Source organism: Formica exsecta, unplaced genomic scaffold, assembly GCF_003651465.1.
Source record: "Formica exsecta isolate Colony F162 unplaced genomic scaffold, ASM365146v1 scaffold98, whole genome shotgun sequence".
Lineage (NCBI taxonomy): Eukaryota > Metazoa > Arthropoda > Insecta > Hymenoptera > Formicidae > Formica > Formica exsecta.
The window spans coordinates 789,387-809,401 of record NW_021853741.1 but is presented as its reverse complement, the minus strand read 5'-3'; the positions used below and the strand labels follow the sequence as shown (position 1 = coordinate 809,401).

Sequence of the window (20,015 nt, the reverse complement as noted above, 5' to 3'; positions counted from 1 at the left end):
AATCCCTTATCAAATTACTTTATAAATCCTTAATATGTCCTTTATAGATGCTTAATATAAATACTCTTTTAAATTCATATTTGATAGCAAATTAAAAACATATATTATTTCATAATGTTTAGCTTAATAATTAAACGGAGATGGCTACATACATATAATACTTTCACAACAAACTTTTCATTAATATTTTTAATACAGATGCCTTCTACGATAATATATATATATATATAGGCATATATACATATATAGGCGATATGCAATACTTACATTTTACACAAATTAAAATATATGCATCTAATTTTTAGGCGAATTGATATTGAACGTCATTTGTTATCACAATTGAATGTCACAAATTTCCATAAATAAATTTTATCAAGGTATATTAATTAATAGAGACATTTCGAATATCCAGACAAAAAGTATTTTTATAAATTTCAAGATTGTTGAGAAGATCGAAGCGTGTAATTATAAAATTTTCTTTTTGTTATTTATAAATGGATGAAATTAATTTGAATAAAATAATTTATAAAAGATCGAGACAGTTTTTTTCGCGCATTTTAATTTGATCTCTATACAATAAATGTTTCAAAAATTTGCGATAGTTGTATATATCGTTTTTGATTATATCACTTATTGTTCAAGAATTACTAAATTAATACATATGTAAATATATTTTTTATTTTAAAAAGAATTTATTGAAATAAAAATGAAGAATTCACAATTCGGATAGAAAACAATCTTGAAATTTTGAAAAAATGCGCATTTGATTAATCTTCAACGTCTCTTTTCTGACCGTACAACCGTCGACAATCACATAAGCGACCGTATTTATGCATAACCAACTTTCTATGAGGTTTGTCGTAGCGTTGTAGGAGCCAACGGGGGCGTACGGGGGTAGGCGAGGGATAGCACGAGGATACCATGGTGGTGTGTTGCTCTATCTGACGACGCTCATGGAGCTCGTTAGCGTTGCCCGTAGCAACACCCTTACTTCACCGACCCGTACTCTCGACCACCAAGCCACCCCTCGCCTTACAAGAGGCGGCATGGGGTGGGGATACCGTGAAAGAAGAAAAAAATATCATGGACGCATGCGTCGTTCGTTCGCCGTTCGCCATCGCGTCATGTGTGCGCGATTCGCGGCGAGGGTGAGGACACACGGGGGCAAGGCAAGGCACAAAGAAAAATTCGGGGGTGTCTGGGGCTGGGAGGAGAAAGAGAAAGAGAGCGAAAAAAACCATGCGGGGGTTGAAAGAAGTCTGTATGGCTGTTTAACGAGACGCTTTGAACCATACTCTGCTCTCGCTTACCAAGATTTAAGAATGTATGTCGTGAATTGCGCATATTTTGATGAATTAATTACGAATTCTCTGTTAACTCATTCTAGAATTCTTTCATTTTAAATTATAAATACAGTATCTGTGATCTATAAGATTTTAGATGACTTTTAAATGTTTCTACAAATTGAAAGAAAATTTTCACTGGCTCTTGACATGCTCTAATTCAAATCGTAATAAATTGTCATAATTAATTTGTTATTTTACAGCTTGAAATAGTTAATTATAGTTAGAAAACCGCATTTGTAATTTAATTTATGTAACTTATAATTTTTATTGATTTCTGAGTGAGAAACTTCTTCTTTTTCTATGTGACAGTAATTTTTTATGAAAATTGGAATATATCAAAAAATAAAGAAATACCGTGTAAAAGATATTGATAATTCTTCTGCTTGCAGTTAATTAAATGCATAACTCAGTGCAACAAGAATTTTAATTCTATTGCACTTAATCAAGCTATATTCGTTTTCTTACAAATTTATAGATTTATATATAGAGATATACAGATTTAAAAAATTTACTTTTATTTAATAACAGCATATAAATGAAAAAGCTGACTTAGTATTAAAGGGAATTTACATATTACACATGGCTATTAAATGAAACTGATGAGTCACTTGATAACATTTTAAGTTTTGAGCTTCTGTTGGAGCTTGTAATTAATATGATTCTTTCACATGTGAAATCGCTTTACTTTTTTTAATGAAATTTATGTTTTATGTGCAATTATAATTTAATTTTAATTTAGCATGATTAAAATAAAGCTTACCCAGATTTATTTAAAATTTGCATGCAATATTATCTCAGATAATCAACATTCACATTTAATGGATAAAGATATGAATAAATATTGTAACATATATTTTTTCCGCTGCAAATAATCTCAAATTTTTTAATCTGCACTCTGTGTATATATTACATTACAAACATCGACGAATATCATTCTCACCACGTGTCTCCCAACAATGGTGCACTAAAACCGAAGCGAAATTAAACTTCAAACGGCGAGTGCGAGCGCGTGCGCTACATCGCGAGAGAAAAAACGTCGTCGTCGTGTGCCTAAATTAAATTTCAACGGCGTCGTATCATCGGTCGAGTCTCGTCGAAATTAAACAAGAATATCTCAACACGATATACATCATCATACGCCAATTTTATGCGACGGTACGACAGCAACGCGACGAATGTTGTGGCGGAAGAGAGGCCGAGGGGGCCGGACATTGGAATTAATAACAAAGTAATTCCTTATTGTGCTCAAAGATAGACCGGTGATATTAATAATGGCGTTCGTTGCTCCTATACCGTGGGGATTTCATTAAAAAGCGTGCGGATCTTGAAGAGTGAAAGAGAGAAGGAATGATGAGGTTTTGCGGGAGAGGGCAGCGAAGCGAGCCTGGTGAGGAAAAGAGAAAGTGACAGGACAAAGGTGGGAAGAAGAGAGGGGAGGGGGGGGGTAAAAAAGAAAGAGAGAGAGAGAGAGAGCGCGGAGGAGAACGAGAGAAGTGCTGCGTAAGCTTGGGCCAGATCCGCTTAGGGGATGTAATTAAAATCGGAAAAATGTGTTTAATGAATATTCATTTGTGCCTCGATCTGCGATATTAAACGGGCTTGGCTCGCTTCGCATATTGCCATACCGCCCCTCCGCCTAGCGGCACGCGGCCGATTAAAGGGAGGTGGCGAGGAGGACGAGAGAGAGAGAGAGAGAGAAAGTGGTACGAAGAGAGACAATAGATGTTGCGCGATGTATAGTGATCGCGGCGATCGGGAAACAAGCGAACCGGTGTTGCGTGCTTCGCTTTAATTTTATTTCGCCTCTTTTTTTTTTTACGACAATATTTCTTCGCGCCGGTTTAGAATCTATCGGGTGGCCGGGTAAATATGGCGTGCGGCCGGATGCGTCGCGACGCGATAAAAATTCACGGGACTTGAAAAATGACCCGCGCCAGCCGCCACATCGGAAGATCGAAACCGCAACGCGGCACCCCGATACATTTATCGGCGAAATTGTAGCGAAGTTATTGGCGCGTTTATGGAAAGGTCCGTGGGGTTCGCCTTTGTCGGTTTCGAGATAACCTCCGGACGATAAGGTAATGAAAGGCGCGGCTACACTTTATACGTGCAATTCGCCGTTATATATGTATCGAGAGAAGATTGGAAACGTTTGGTACATATATAATAAAATCTAACTAAATAATGTGTTTATAACAAACTCATGAAAACTAATATAATTAAAGAGAATAAGAGACGAATATATAATTTATATTTTTATTTATTTTAATTTATACTTTATATTTTTTTATTAATATATACAATTGTCAATAATAATTTTATATGTATAAATAAAGAAATTAGAGTAGATTGTAAACATTATTATATATAACATATTATTATAAATTATAAAGTCAATAAAAAATTGATTAAAACCTAGAAGAAAAAAATATATATATAAATCTGTTTTTTTTTTTTTTTTATTTTTTTAATATGAAAACTGTCATTTCGACTGTCCGCGCAATATGAAAAAAAAATATGCGAATTGATGTTATTACATACTGTGGCTTATGCCTGATTAAAGTATTCTGAACTTGCTCCGGAGAACGATCTTTGTTCCGATCTTCGCTTCGGCATTCATCCAAACTCACCGGAATGGTATTCCAGCCTTCTCTCGGAGATTCCAACCGTATTCTCGATTTTTCTCGCGACAACGAGGTCATGCGAAAGCACCTCACGTAGAAAATCCACCGCTCGCTCACCTTCACGTGCCTTCACCATCCGACCGTCCTGTCTCTCCCCCGCGCCACTATCCCCCACCCCACCCCCTCCCATCCGCCTTTCTACCCTTTTTCCTCGCGACGTTTCATTTCCAGCGGGGGCGCGCGATTTCGGGCGCATAAATCGCCACGAGCCAGGAACAGAAAACATCCGCCTTCTTCTACCTCTTGTTCCTCTTTCTCCGGCTCTTCGTCTTCTTCGAGAGTCGCGTCTGCACCCCCCCCCCCCTCCGCCCCGTGTCCCGCTTTTCTTGCCTAGAGGGTACTAGAGCCGGAGGTGGGCGAAAGTTTCGAACGAATTTGCATGTCGCTCTCCTAACGATTTCCTCCTTCGAGAAGAGAACTCGGGCTTCATCTCGTTTATCGATAAAAGAAATGACGTTGAATAACGCCTCCTCTTCGTTACCGTGCGAGATACTTTCAATAATGCCACGGCAGATTGCAAGATTTGCAACGCGACAGGTTATTACTTACAGGCTTATGCTCGCCGAATTCTGAATGATTTAAATTCTACGGTTTATATAAATTTGTTCTCTCTCTAACGCCGGTAAATTCTGTAATTAGTGTAAAGATAAAAATTTTGAATTACAGAGAGCCTCTCGCATCATTTTATTGAGACTTGTAATCTCTTTTGCAAATTCTATTGCATTTTTTGTCGAAATGTGTCTCAAGTCTTTTTAAAATACATTTGTATGTTATATATATTTTTGGCACATTTTTTCTGTCAGCGCTAATATTTGAATTTAGAATTCTCATTGTATATATTTTATTGTTACTCCAAAATTATATATTTACATAATTATATTCTTTCACATTCAATTGATTGATCATTATCTCGCTTATTATCGAGCGGTTTCTCGAAAGCAGCGTCGCTTGCTCTTTCCAGCAAGGAGTCTCACCCGCGGCAAAAAATTCCCTGTATCTCGTTGACATGGGACACCGGGACCTCCGCGTGGGTACCATTTTGCCCTTCTTTTTCCCCTTTCCGTTGTCCCACCCGCGCTGACGCGTCCTCTCCACCCCATAGATCCCCTCTAGGTACGTTTATCTTCCATACCCTATTGATCCGTAAGTGATGGTGCTCCGGAAGGTGGAGGGTGCCAGTGACGGAGGCGGGTGGATCGGTCCCGGGGGCGGGGAAGGGGCGGAAGGTGGTTTTCACTAGGGGGAAAACAGGGAGATCGAACTCTTGCGCGCGGATCGCACGATTAGGTCGTCGAGAAGCAAGAGAGCGAGAGAGAAGAGGAAGAAAGAGAAACGAGGACGCCCTAAAAACCGAGCTCGCGCGGAATGAAATAATAATATTAAGATGGATAGAGAGAGAACGGGGCTCTAAGTTCTTCGGTACACGGCGACGGGGTGGGGAAAGACGTGGCTGCGGGACGGGGGAGGGAGATAGGGAGGTAATACGGACCGGCGGCGGCTGACAGTGACGCAAGAAGCTTTTTCATCATTTCCAAACCGTCCTAACTTCGCCCTCGGAACAGCCCAGAGCGAATCCATACGCGGCCACCACCCTCGTCTCGCTCCTCCGTCTCGAGATATTCTCGTAGGGGATTTCCTTCTTCTTTCCGTATCCAGGTGGATACGCACAAGTCTGGTGTATCCTGGTCGTATTCGCTCGATATCCAACGTGAACAAGACGTGAAAATAATTTCACGAAGAAGTAAAGCGCACGAGTATTTTCACGTTTATACAGATTCATAAAACATGGATAATTTTGCATGTCAAATACTGCTGAATAGGAAATTTGAATTATATAACCCGCTGTATTATACCTTTTTTTAAAACATCTTTTGAAAAATATGTCATTATTTTTACATTTTTCAAAATTGCTAATTTCAAAAATTTTCTACTTTTTCAGTTTTATGCGTAAATAATATATGATACTATTATCTATTTTTTGATACTTTCCAAGAAAAGATTAATTGAATATATATATTATAATATAATTTGAATGTAATATAAAATTTATATATTGAAGTAATAGATATGTTTTCATAATTATTTTAGAAATACATTTTTTTAATCGCGATATCACACATGTCGAGCAGGAACGATCCTTTTTTATCACACATCTCTATTTTGGAAAATCTATTTATTCTTTATTACTTCTCTCATTAATCGGAATAGATATCACATAGCGCTCATTACTTTATATATCTGTGATTGCACAGCCATTAGTATAATGACATCCATATATAACATCAAAAACTGTGACAAATCAAATATTAAGCATGATATCACTAAGAATATTAAATTCTAAATATGTATGCTCTTAATGCACATGTTAATGCATTTAAAAAATTTATTTTAATATTAATAGCAAAAAATATATTATTAATATGCACACACCATAAAGTGATTAGTAATCAATAATAAAAAATTTCTAAAGATATTTTTGTACAGTTATTATATTTTGTACAAATATACTTAAAACTTTGACAATTATTCAAGATTATCGATATTATTCGGGAAAATATATATAATTTGACGCTTTTTTAGATAATAGATAATAATGATAATAATTAGATAATAATGTCAGATAATAATGTCACATTTAACACACGCGTGAATAATTATCTTATTACTTTCGGCACTTTAACACTTGATAATTTCTTCCGTACTATATATAAGGAATGTCGTAATAATTATCGTAAAATTTGCAAACTAATGTCACAAGAGCAGAGCGGAAGAACGAGCGGAAACGCGGTTCGAATACGCATGTTGAACTGAAAGTACAGCAGGTTCGAAAACGTGAGGCCCCCACTGGCCCGCTTCTTCCCCTTCGCTACCTCCTTCCAGGGGCCTGGATTCATGCCCAGTTTTTATCGCGACGCTTTGTTCTAATCCTACAGCGCGACCCCTCGCGCATACATCACATCACAATGTGTCGTTTTTTTCTTGTTCCGGGGCTGGTTCGCGTAATGGGCCCCTTGTACGACTACCATCGGGACGCGCCTCCTTCAGGACCGTGATTACAGGGTAGATGTGATAATGTCTCCGGAAATTTCTTATTTAATTATGCGATACGCAATGCTCGTTATTGCACGCAGTGTGTGTAGTATTCTTATTAAAACAAAATTATTTTTATAAAATTTGTAATTCAAAAAAATTTTTAATGTATGAAAAATTGTGGCCAGAAGAATTGCTAGGATATCAACAATATAATATTGAAATTAATATTTTTTATTATACACTACATACTATATGTGTGTGTGTGTATATATAATACTAGCAACAATATTAATTTTAATTTTATTATTTTGATTTCAAACATATTAAATATACAAAACATAGTTTTCATATAAGTAAGAATACAAAAAAAAAATTGAGAGCAATATATATATATATACACGGAGGCCCTGATGTCGTTCAGTTACGGTTCTGGTTCGCTTCTTATTTCATTTGCATACTTACTCGCGGTCGTGCCCGAGAATTCAAACGGTATACTTTTACGAAAGCACGGCGGAAGATGAGACCCTTTGAGCGACAATGTCCGGATCCCTCCGGTCGCTCTTCTTATTTCTCTTTTTTTGTGACACGTATGCACACACGCGCGAGAATTTTTTCTTGATATACGGGCTCGGTAATTCGTGCGAAGTCACGTCCCCGGTAGATATAAAGGCTTTCGATCTCTGTGGTTCACGCACGGGATCCAACGTGCACGACATTAATTTCCTTTAATAAGAACCGAAGATGAGTAATTGCTCATCGCATTTGTGAACCTTCGTTCACCTTGAAGGGGAAGGAAACGACAGGATATTTAGCATATTAAAACAGCCACCCGCCGAGCATCGAATGCCGTGGAACTGCTCACCTGGGGCGAGATTTTAAAACGTGAGGAAGAAATCTGTGGTAGACGATTTGCCTCGAAGAAGAGTAACATATTTAACATTCTTATTTCTCAAAGATATTTGATGAGACGCACTTGTAAAAATGATGTGGAATGCAAATGAAAAAAAAATAACTTGAATTTTTATTGCCGTTTTATTTTAGAAAAAACAAAAAGAGTATAGCTACGAATTTGAGTATTTGGCATAAAAGATCTGAGAGAAAGAGAGAAAGAGCGAGTATAAGCATGAATATAAATATCCAGGACAATGTTGGAGACAAAACCGTATCGCGAAAGGAAAGAAACGATAGAGTGAGGAAGTCTCCACCCCTTCCGTCAAGTCACGGCCCTTGCGAAGCACAAGGATAATTGCATTAATTTATTCCCGATCCGCCACAGAAATTCTAGATCCTCCGGGCTAATTACGTTATTAAAGGACTCTGCCACTCCGTACCACTACCCCGTGGGATTACGGTTCCCGATAAAATTCCTGGAGGAGCAAAACGCCCGATCTCCCGCCGCGCACCGTCGCTCCTTGACACTATTAAATCGCGATTTGCGCGAATCACGGTAGGTAGGTAGAGAGGTTTATGCCGATATGGCGTAATATTCAAGAGTTTTTTAAAACTGTTATTACGGCCTGTCTGACTCTCGAATCATAATCGACCGCGCGCAGAGCGACAAAGGGGAGGTTCGTTAAGCCGTTCGTTCCTCTAGAAACCGCTGATTGTACGCAATTACGAGGCGAGCCGCTGATCGAAGAGTCTACGCCGTCGCGCTAATCGTTAATTTGGAGATGAAGACTTCTCTACTCTCCGATAGACCAATTAAAACTTTTGTCTATTTAATCGTTTCGTGATATCGAAATAATTTGATATTTTACTAAGCTTGTTGAGTAATTCAAAATAGAAAATATCATACGTATACAGATAAATATATATTTCAGTATTATTTCTTGATTTTAATAACTAATTCTTTCAAGATAATTTAAAATTGATTTTTTTTTAATTATATTTCTCTTGTAGCATGTCATTGTTACAACTTTGATTTTAATTTTCAACATTAAATCCTTTTATATCTAATCTATAGATAAGGAAAAAAATTATATGGAAAGATTTTGATATTTGTCAATAATTTTTATTGGATAATTATTTTAGAATATGGGAAACGCTTTTTCTTTTGGTGGAGAAAAACTTTAAATCGGATATAAAGGCTAAAAAAGAGAGAAAAATATACATTGGATTATTAATAAGAATATCATATATTTGTTGTATATATATGCTGTAAAATAAAATAGAGATAAAATCCGAAATACTCATTCATAACTCGAACAATATTAAAAAAGACGTGGATGAGAGTAATAAATATCTCTATTAATGAAAGTGAATTAATCAGACAGCGTGAGACTTCCGTTTCCTGTTCCAGCCGACGTCGGAAGTTTCTTTTAAGACAGCTGATGCTGATACAGTAGCAGGGTTTAATTTGCATAAGGCCCCGTATAGGAGTGAGGCTAACTTGATCATTTTACCTTCCTGAGAGCAACATCGCTCCCCTTACCCGAGTAATGCGCAAGCTTTATAATTAGAAGGGGCTGTTTTCATGTAAATCTGTAATGGTAACTGAAATATGTCTCGCGGATGTTTCATCCGGCGTATCATGTTTTTCTTTTCGCATGTGATCTTCACGAATATTTAGATGCGATCAACAATTGCGTTTGGTTTTTTCGCAACAATGACAAAGTACAATTTAAGATTCAAAACGATTAAAGAATTTTTTTACATGACTATTTTTTTTCTCTTCTAGCAATCTTGATTTTCTCTTCTCTTTCCGATAATATTCTTTTTTTTTTAACAGTTAACAATTTTTTTTAACAATTTTTTAGCAAGTCTCGATGATAATTATTCTAATCATAATAATTAATTGCAAACAAATGTTAAATATTTTTTTTTTGTGATTAATAGCGATCTATTGTGCAAAGAATAATGATTATTTTTAACCGATTAAAGAAAATTGCGAAGCTAAATAAAAATAAAAAAAGAGGTACGAAGAAAAATATATGACGTACGGAAAGAGGGGCGTAATCTGGGAAGTAAAGCGGCGGATAGAATAGGATACATCAGAACAAAACGGGCTACCGGAATTTCTAATGAAGTGTGTGAACTTGGACCCGGTTTCGACGCATAACCTAATTAAGTCCGGAACGCGTATGCAAATTTTTGCGCAGCGTGACGCGCCGCGCGCTGAAACCGACCCCCATCGTCTTATTCCCTTTCTCCTCTTTCTACTGTCGTGCTGCCCCATCGTGTTACAATACCGTCGACTTTGGCTTCGCACGCATTCGCAATTGTACGCGAATTCGACCGTTAATTAATTAGAAGTCTCTGCGGAGAAGGGGTTCGGCTGGTGGAATACCGTTACAAAACCCGGACGTTCGCACAAACGAGTCAATAATTCACGAAGGAATTAAGCTTCTATATAACTCAACTCTATCTTGCATACGATCTTTCGATGGAAACCGTTATTTAAGTTACTGTTAAATATTTACATAAATATTTGTATATATTTATCTACGAAATTAATTACATTATAATCCATAAAGAAAAAATACGTAATAGAATCACACACGCATTAACGCGTCATTAATATTATATCCTGGATATCAATGCAATTTTTTTTTACAATTTTTATTTTCTTTTTACTTACAACATATGACTTAATAATATTTTGCAAGTATTTTGCATAAATTGCACATTTTTACATTGCAAAAAATGTACCAGCAAAATATATCCAACTAGTTTTTTTAATTTTTTATTAATATAAAGATCTTTTTATATTTTAAAGTACAGTCTATTAAAAAATATAATTCTCTATTTCTCTTTCTGTCGAAATGAATGCATTTTCGAATGAATTCCGTGCAAGACAAATCGTAGTAAAAAAGATTGACCTGTGCTTGACACAATGTCAATGGTCTTTTCAACTTCTGCCGCGGTACATTGGTGGCAACAGTGCAACCTGCCTGTCCCACAGTGCGGTTGAATGCATCCAGTATCGACAATACATCTGAACTGTTCGATGGGGATGAATATCTATTGATTGGTGGTATGGGGCGGCCCCTTAGGATCGCTTCTCGATGTAGACGTGTACCTGCTGCGGCCCCCAAGCACATCCCATTCTACCTGCGAGTATGCGCCAAATTATCGTGTTCCGAATGGCACGTGTCACATGACAGGTATCCGCATGACACCAGTGCGATGAAAGCTTTTAGTATCAGTAATAGGTATTATTAATTGAACACTGGCAGTTTGTATAACTTTAGATTTGAATTTTTTCAAGAACAATTTGAAACTATATTACTATTATTTTCTTATATACTCACATATATATTATGTTCTATTTTTTCAACCGCAAAATTATTTTTTTTTATATATTTTATATTATTATATTATATGTGAAATATATCGTGAAATTAAAATAATGTTTAATATACAAATATATTTTGTCTAATTCATTCTCATTCAATACTTGCCTCAATATACAATAATCACACAAAATATTCACATATTTTTGTTAAATTAACATAATTAAATAAATAATAATTAAATTATCTTCAGTTGAATTTAAATTATTGTTATTTTTAAACTAGGTTTATTATAAATTTAATGAGAGTTTATATATAATATGTTATTCTAGATATCGATCAATTACATTGATAAACTTACTAAAATATTAATTAACCGCAACAATTATTTATTGGATGTGATATCTATAATGTGCGATATAATCGGAATATTATTTACATATTTCTGGCCAAAAAAAAAAACGGTATAGATTACTGACATATAATACGCAACTGCAAGCAGTTTTCACTTCATTATCATCTCAGAGCATATGGTAATATTGATAACGGAAATTTTTTGGGTCACGCATAATGAACGTTTGCCTTCGATCACACGCGTGAACGCAGCTGGGTCTATATCCATTATAGATCGGTAACTCGATATCGATGTATTTTCTTAACGCTCGGCAAACATTCGTGTAAAACAAGTTCGGTTGCATCAGGTCAGAGGAAAGGTCGACTTCGAAGAAAGTGATACGTTTATTGTGGAGGATCAATTTTAGGGATATTATTTTTTTTAATAATTTATTTTACTCATATAATGACGTATACAATATATATATATATATAAATATATTGTTTATAATTAAATGAGTATCTTTATTTTTATTCTATATTTGTCATAGAATTTATCATCTAAGAGATATGTAAATTCGACGGCCGATTAAAACAGACATTAAATGCATTCTTAATAACGTATGCGAATATTAAACTCTGACGATGCACTTCTCGCGATAAGAGGATATGTGAACTTGCGTTTTACAGCGTATTTTAATGAAACCTTAAAACGCGTATCGAGTATCAGTCGCCTCAGGGAGATCCCGAGATGGATTGCAGAAGCAGAAAAGGACGAAGGCCCCTTGCATCCGGATACGTTCCTGTCCTGTCGCTCGTACGTCAACCCTCGTTGTTTTTTTGCCGCGCTCTTAATAATTGATCATCTGATTACGATACATTATACCCTCCCTACTCCGTTCCTGCTTCAGCGTACTGTCGGAAGGCATTATTCCTGCACCGAGAAAAGTAGTATCGGGACAGATAGAGATAAAGAGAGAGAAGAAGACAGAGAGAGAGAGAGAGAGAGAAAGAGGCAGCAGGCGAGAGAGGGAAACTTTTTCTTCCCGCCGCGCCCGGTGACGGACGGCCATTTGCATATAGGCCCCCTTATCGACAAACACACCGGGGGCGCCCTTCGTAATGAGGGCCCCTTCCCTTCGTTCGACGTCCCTCTTTCCTTTATTTTTTCAACGTGGACCGCCATTGTCCGTTAACTCATTCGTCGGGACAGTGTGGACCAGTAGTATCTCACTTCCTCTTCCTCGTTATTCTTGTCTCTCTCCTTCTTTCTGTCTCTCCCTTTCTCTCTCCTTTTCTTGCTCGTATTCCTTTTGCTCTCATTGTGCGAGGACGTAGGTTGTGTAAAAAAAAAGAGAGGAGTGGTGGAAAATAACAAAACTGGTCGGTCACATGCCGAAAAATATGAATCGTAGAGATAGAGGCGGATGCGTTGGCGCTAGTCTCTCGTGACATCTGCTTCCTGAAATAGGTATAAAAAAAAAGAGTCCACAAAGAGTTCTCGCGATCGTTTTTGCAGCCGTATATAATTGTAGTCGTGACAGTATGCAAATAATATCCTGCCTCTTGATTGTTTCATCTAGAAATAATCGTCAGTAATAAAAGACGAAAGAGAAAATATTTCCTACACGTAACAAATCATGATCTATCACATTCGAATTTTTTTATTTTTACTTTTATTCTCAGCAAGATCTTAAAAAAAAATATACAAAAATAACACAAAAATCTGATGTTTGACGATGAACCACGAATTATGCATAATAATATTGAAAAATATTTTAAGAATTTAAAAGATTTTTTAACATTTAATGTTGATATTTTCTTAAAATATTACGGTTATTATTTGTCATAATTTTTTAGCTTTAATATGTTAAATGGCTGATAAAAAAAAAATCCAAAATAAATTTCTATTAAAATAAAATTTAATTGAGATTACCTAAGTAAAAAAATTAATCATCCATTGGTTATCTTAAGGATTATTTTGCATAAATTCTTATATAAAATATATCTAATTAAATTTCTTTAAAAATTTGATGTTGAGAAAAAATTATTAAAAATTTGTTTACGTATGCACATATACAAAAAGCTTTATAAAATTAAATGCAAATATATATTTACAAATTTAACAATTGTTGCATAAAAATATTGTCTAAAACTAGCAATAGAGATATACATATAGATCTTACAATTAATGTATTACCGATGTTACTAATAAGTCTTCTGATGTAATACACCTGGCATTTTAAAAATCGAAATTTCGCGATTATCTGCAGCTTTCGAGCGTCTTAAATTACGGACATTAAATTTGAATTACGGGAAGGGAATCATAGGGCTATATGTGAACCTAGTAATTTCTCTCAAACCTCGAGATTCTTAATGGATCGCACTAACGATGTGATCTGAAAAATCGCTTCTCGAGATTGAATGTTTACGAAACATGCGTCGTTATAATGTATTCCTGTGATGAGTGTAATAACTCATCTGTAATTATATCTATCAACGATACCTAAATATCATCGATCATACTTTATACCTTTCAAGGTTTTAATGAAACATTTTAGTTGCTAAAACGATGTTTGTGTAAACAAAAATATGATTAATAATATTCAACTTTATATGTTATTTACATTTCATAATAATGAGCAATCCCATTTTACTTTTCTTTATCTCTTGCATTTTCATTTATATATCTCTAAGTAAATTATACTAAATTTTTACAAATTTTATCTTTGTGTATGTGTGACTCTAAATATTTAAAGCATTTGATTCTGTCAAATAAAAAAGAAAAGAAACGTCTTCTCTCAATATTCTCATAATATTTGAAAATATATAAGTAAACAGGATATCCATAAAATTGTTATCTTCTTTTTGTGTATGTTTGTGGTGGGGGGGGGGGGGGGGAGGCTTAGACTCCTCTTTCTTGAACTACTATATCAACATAGATATATATGACATTAATTATAATATTATAAAAATACATATTGCATTTTACAAATATGGTGATATAACATAATGACATTTAAATTATTCTTCATACAATATTTATATTTCTAACCGTGTTTGCTTTAATCAAACTATGCTAATTATAAATAATTTTATGGCGCCACGATTGCTTTTTCTGCAAGTATATAATTTGCAACGTTATTTGCACATAGTTGCAAAGACGGAAGACCATCCGTGCTTTTTCGAGATCGATCGTTACCAGCATTATTACCCAACTGTCAGGATAATCTGCGGTGAGAATCACGAGCTGTGATAGATAGATACAAAGAAGCGGGCTCACGTGTGTGCCTGACTTGGAGGCGGCTATAGGGCAGGTGCGACTTTCAGGAGAATAATTAATATTCAGCGAGGAAAAAGTGGGCGAGAAAGGCCGACGATGGCCTCCTTTTATAAACAGTTGACGCGTTAGCGACTGAGACGCGCCGCTTGCTAGCCACGCACCTGGTTCTACTGCTTCGCATAAAGAGAAACTAAAAAGGCAAGAACATCTTCTCTCTCAGCAATTACGCCCATTATGGACGGACGTTCAGTTACCGTGATCACCTAACCTGAGACCGCTTAACTTAATTCGAAAATTATGCGCTCGGCTGTGCATCAGTGGTGAAATGATACGGCGTGGAGGACCTGCGTGCGTTTCCGTTATTAATACCGGAGATGTCCCCTCGCCTTCTGGTGCATGCGTCGACTAATTTATGTCGGTGGCGGAGCGCTTTATATAGTACCTTGTAAAGAACATCCTTGATCTTGCTCTTATCAAAGTCTGCATCGATAAACGTGACTCTATTTGCGAAATTATCTGCTAATTTCGTCATTTAATATCGATTAAAATTTCTCCCTCATTTATTATATTGTAATAAATGCCCCTTAAAAAAACTTTTAATTAACACTATTTTTTTATACATATTTGCACAACTTTCTGATTTCTATTATTTCTATTATTTGAATATTGAGTTGAAGTTCTGTAAAATTAAATGAAAAACGAAGTTTAGTTCCAACTTGCTTTTTTATAGCTTAATCCATCGCGATATATGATCCCTGGTATATCCACAAAATATTAATAATAAATATTATAACGTCTACTTTGTAGTATGATCAAACTGTCCCACCACGAAACAGGTTTATGGCTCGCTCGCCATCGCGATTCCCGCATCGTCATCCCCAATGATATCATTATCGGTAATCTAAATAAAAAAACAGATGATCGGCCCCTGCTTGTCAACGGAGGTATCGTTCGATCGTGCCGCGCCAGAAATTGCAGCTGCAGAAAACGAGGAAAACTTGTGATCAGATAAGAGTAAAAGCAGAGGGCGGTGTAAGGGAGTAACGGGTGGGAGGGAGGGAGGGAGATAAAGAGCGCTCGTGGAGAGGAACGGAGAAGTACAAATTACGGGGGCACCCGGAACCGTTCTTGTGGCCGTGTTAACTTTCGTCGCGTGCCTTCGGGAAATACCTCAACTTTTGCAGCCACGTGCTATCGTTGGGGCATTATAAACTAAACTTTCCATCGTTCACCTTTGTCCTCCGTCTGCCTTAGCCCTTCCTTGCGCGCGCGTTTATGATGAAGTTTATAAATTATCTGTGTAATCGCTTTTTTTTTTTTTTCAAAGACGATACGTTCTTATCATTGAAAAAGATTTTTTCTTTTTTTTGTAGATGCTTAATATTCAACAATATTAAGTCTATTTGGGTGATTTTAATTACATAATTGCTTTTGCATTATACGATCGATATATAATAAAAATTTTAATTACATAGGTTGACAAATTTACTTATATATATAACGGCAGAAATGTAGAACAAAGTATACACGAAATATTACATATTTTTATAAATAAATTTTTATATGATATATATTTGTAATGCGCTTTTTTATATATTACTCGTATTTATTTTATAAAATTTTCCTTAAAGAAGGAGGCTTTCCATATCGCGTTTTTTCTATCTGTAAGATTCAATTGCGATTACAATTTATCCTCACGAATCATGTAAATGCATTGCAATTTCAGATACGAAGCTGTGGATCGTCTTTTTCAAGAAGTAACGAGCGCCTATAGAGACTCGGAGATCGATTGGATGCTAGTGTACAATGCAGGTTGCACTATAGATGATACAATTCTACCTGATCACGTGACAGAACCAAACGATCTCGATCGCTTGATTAATGGAACATTCAGACTGTTTTTGGCGGCTCTTCCCACACTTCCAACAATTGTCACCATAGCCAGGTAAGTCACTTCATCAAAAAGCTTCAAAAAACTTTAAATGCGTTAAATAAATTATTTTTATTTTTCTCCAATGAAACAGTACACATGATGTACCAAAAAAGATACAACACGATAGTAAATATGTATTCTTTAAAAAATCTTTATTTTTTTATTGATTACCTATAAACTGATTTATAATGACGTGATTATGTCACTGGCCTAAATTAAATATATTTATAAATGTGAAATAAACTTTATATTTCTTGAGTGTAATATTATTTAATTTTTTTATTTATAATATGAAATTTTATTATAATTAATAAAATCGTGTTAATGTCTCAGGTGTTACATCATATTGCACTGTGTGAAAGTATGAAATAATATTAATGCTAGAAATTAGGTATAATCGCGTGCAAGAATCGTGATAAGAGGCTTGTGCAGCATCTTTAAAAAAGTGGAAGGTCCAAGTTGGCAGTCGCGGTAGGTGATGCTCTTCGTGCACATACTGACGATCAAATGCTCGGCTCGTACAAATTAATTTTAATGTACGGTTTCAAGGGCTGAAATTATATTGTCTCGCTTTTACACGCGCGAAACCGAGACCCGCAATACCGCAGATGGCGCGGAAGAAGATGCTGGGAGGGCACGAAATAGAGAAGAAGGGCGGCTTACAGAAGCGACACGGCGGGGCTGTCCGAGGGGTGGGTTTAGGATCGTAGGTATACCGTTAAGCCCCACCCTTCAGATGGGTTTCACATAGGGGTGCACAAAATCAAACCATCCAACTTTCGCGTATCATAACTAGATGTCCCTGCTTCCGATTTCCCGAAATAAATGATAGATATTGTATGTTTCTTTCTCTCTCTCTCAGCTTTATTTCATCATTTTCTAGATAATAAAGCGAGTAGCATACGGCGATATTTCTCTTGAAATTACAAAATAATTGAGTGAATACAACACCTATAATTTAGTTGTAAATAGAAGCCGTAAATACGAATTCTCTCTCATTTGTTTAATAGTAATATACAATATTTTCCTTGATGTTTATGAAGAGACCTGCTGATATGTTCAAATATTATTTTAAAAACATGCTAGTGAAGAATTGCAACTTATATTGATACATATGAATGCAATTACTATGTGATAATATATATAAACAGATAATAAAAACTATCTTGAATACGATAAAAATCATATGAATATTGATGTGAAAATATACGTTTAGATAAATTAATAAACACAAATTTACATAAGAAATTTATTGGACAGCCTTTTAAGAATTTGATTTAATGAAGATATCTTGCTCGTGTATAATGAAATAAATGCTGAAGATATTTTATCGTAAAAAATGCTGACCAATAGGAAGAGAAAAATGTGTATATATTTTACTAACAAATATTACTTTTTCTTTACATCACGTTGTCACGTTCCTGATTTTTTTCTAAAAAATGTATAATTTTATTTTAACATATATAATTAATTTTATATATCTATATAAAAGATACAAAGCAACAAACTTTGAAATAATCTTGTAAGTGGTAACTTGGCGCCATCTCGTGATAAATGCACGGAGATTCTGCTCAAACTTCCGGCAGAGACTAAAAAAAAATCGATTCTACCCCATTCGACGTATCGCCACCCCTTGCTCTGTCCCCAACCCTCATTTCAGCACATTAGTTTCCGGGGGTAACGCCGCCGGATATCGCCTCTGGACAGTTTACAGTTTCTCTCGTAGTTTGCCAAACGGCGATTAAGCGATCAGAGACAAAAATTGACGAGGGCGAAATGGAACAGAAGAAACATTGAATCGCTAGGAAAGCGAAACTGATGAAAATAGAAAAATTGATGGTCATGAAAAAAAATTAAAATCGAAAATAAATGAAAGTGCAATTCTTTTAACTACTGACTCTATAATTAGCATTTTCTGTCTTTTCCATTTTTTATCTTGTTTTTGCATTGGCAATTAATTGCTCAGCATTTTTATATAAGTCCTTTATTTCTTTAATATAGATTTTTTTTAATAAAAAATTGGGTACTATATTCAATACAAAAGAAAGTTGTAAATTGATAAAAAATGTATGAAAAGTACTTGTTTTAAAGCGAGAGAGATTTGGAATAACGGCATATTCTATTATATGAATAGATATCTTAAATCTTATTTTTAGAAGTCGACAAGTATAGCTGTTTTTCTCAGTTACATCCATAAATAACTTAATAATATTTCTTGTCTTACAGATCAAGCGAAGACGATTATACTCCTCTCGAAAACGTCGATCAAATTCAAGTTGACGTCCTCGATCAACTCCGCGAACGCTTGGGACCGGAAATAGATGTTAAATTGATTTATCAACAAAACGAAGAACAGGAGTAAGTCTTGAAAAGGAATGTATCTCTCACATACTATTATCTTGGAATTATAATTTATCAAACAAAAGCATGTTCATACCAATATACACGGACATTTTATACAATTATAATTATATATAAACGTATATTAATCTGCATATGGGAATCATAATATTATATCGATTAGCAATTATAAATAAAAAATAGACAGGTAAATATTATCATTTACTATTCGATGAATAGGAAAATTTTAACATATAATATTATATAATATTTATTTAACACAAAAGAAAATTGTAATTCGACAAAAAATGTATGAAAAAGAGGAATTATAATAAAGCGATTTGGAATATAACGGTATGCTATTACATAAGTATAGATATAATCTTAAATCTTATTTTTAAAAGAGTCAAACAAGCATATAGCTCTTTCTCTCTTTAAACAACAATCGAGTTTTTCTCGCACGATCGCCCCTCGTAGTAACTACGACATTTCAGACGGCTCGTATTATTCGAAGCGCGTCGCGTGAATCTCTCGGAGATCTGAAGATCGTAAGACACAGACACGAGGAAGGGACGTGGCGAGTCTTTGATCGCGCGGCAGCGATTTACATAGGATCGGTGCCACTGGTCCACTGGTGGAACGCGAATACAATACCGATATGCGAAGGTTGTCGCTTCTTTTTTTTTTTTTTGCAACCAAGTTGCCCCCTACCCTCTCTCAGTGTCGATCCTCTCGTACCACCAGTCTCGGATTTGCATACCTTGGGCAAGTTTCCCACACGTCTCAACAGCTTCCGTCTCGTCTCGGTCCCACCTCTCTCACTTTGCA

The 20,015-nt window shown here is 35.5% G+C and overlaps 1 protein-coding gene across 1 annotated transcript in view; it reads left to right on the top strand.

Moving 5' to 3' along the window:
* The window catches only part of LOC115245434 (UPF0489 protein C5orf22 homolog), a 692,512-nt gene extending 672,989 nt beyond the window's left edge, over window positions 1-19,523 (top strand). The window contains exons 7-8 of the mRNA XM_029823748.1: window positions 16,641-16,859; window positions 19,074-19,523. Of these exons, the coding sequence (XP_029679608.1) occupies window positions 16,641-16,859; window positions 19,074-19,209 (355 nt within the window). The 3' untranslated portion in view covers window positions 19,210-19,523. The remainder of the gene's footprint in view (window positions 1-16,640; window positions 16,860-19,073) is intronic.
* Window positions 19,524-20,015: the final 492 nt, after the last annotated feature.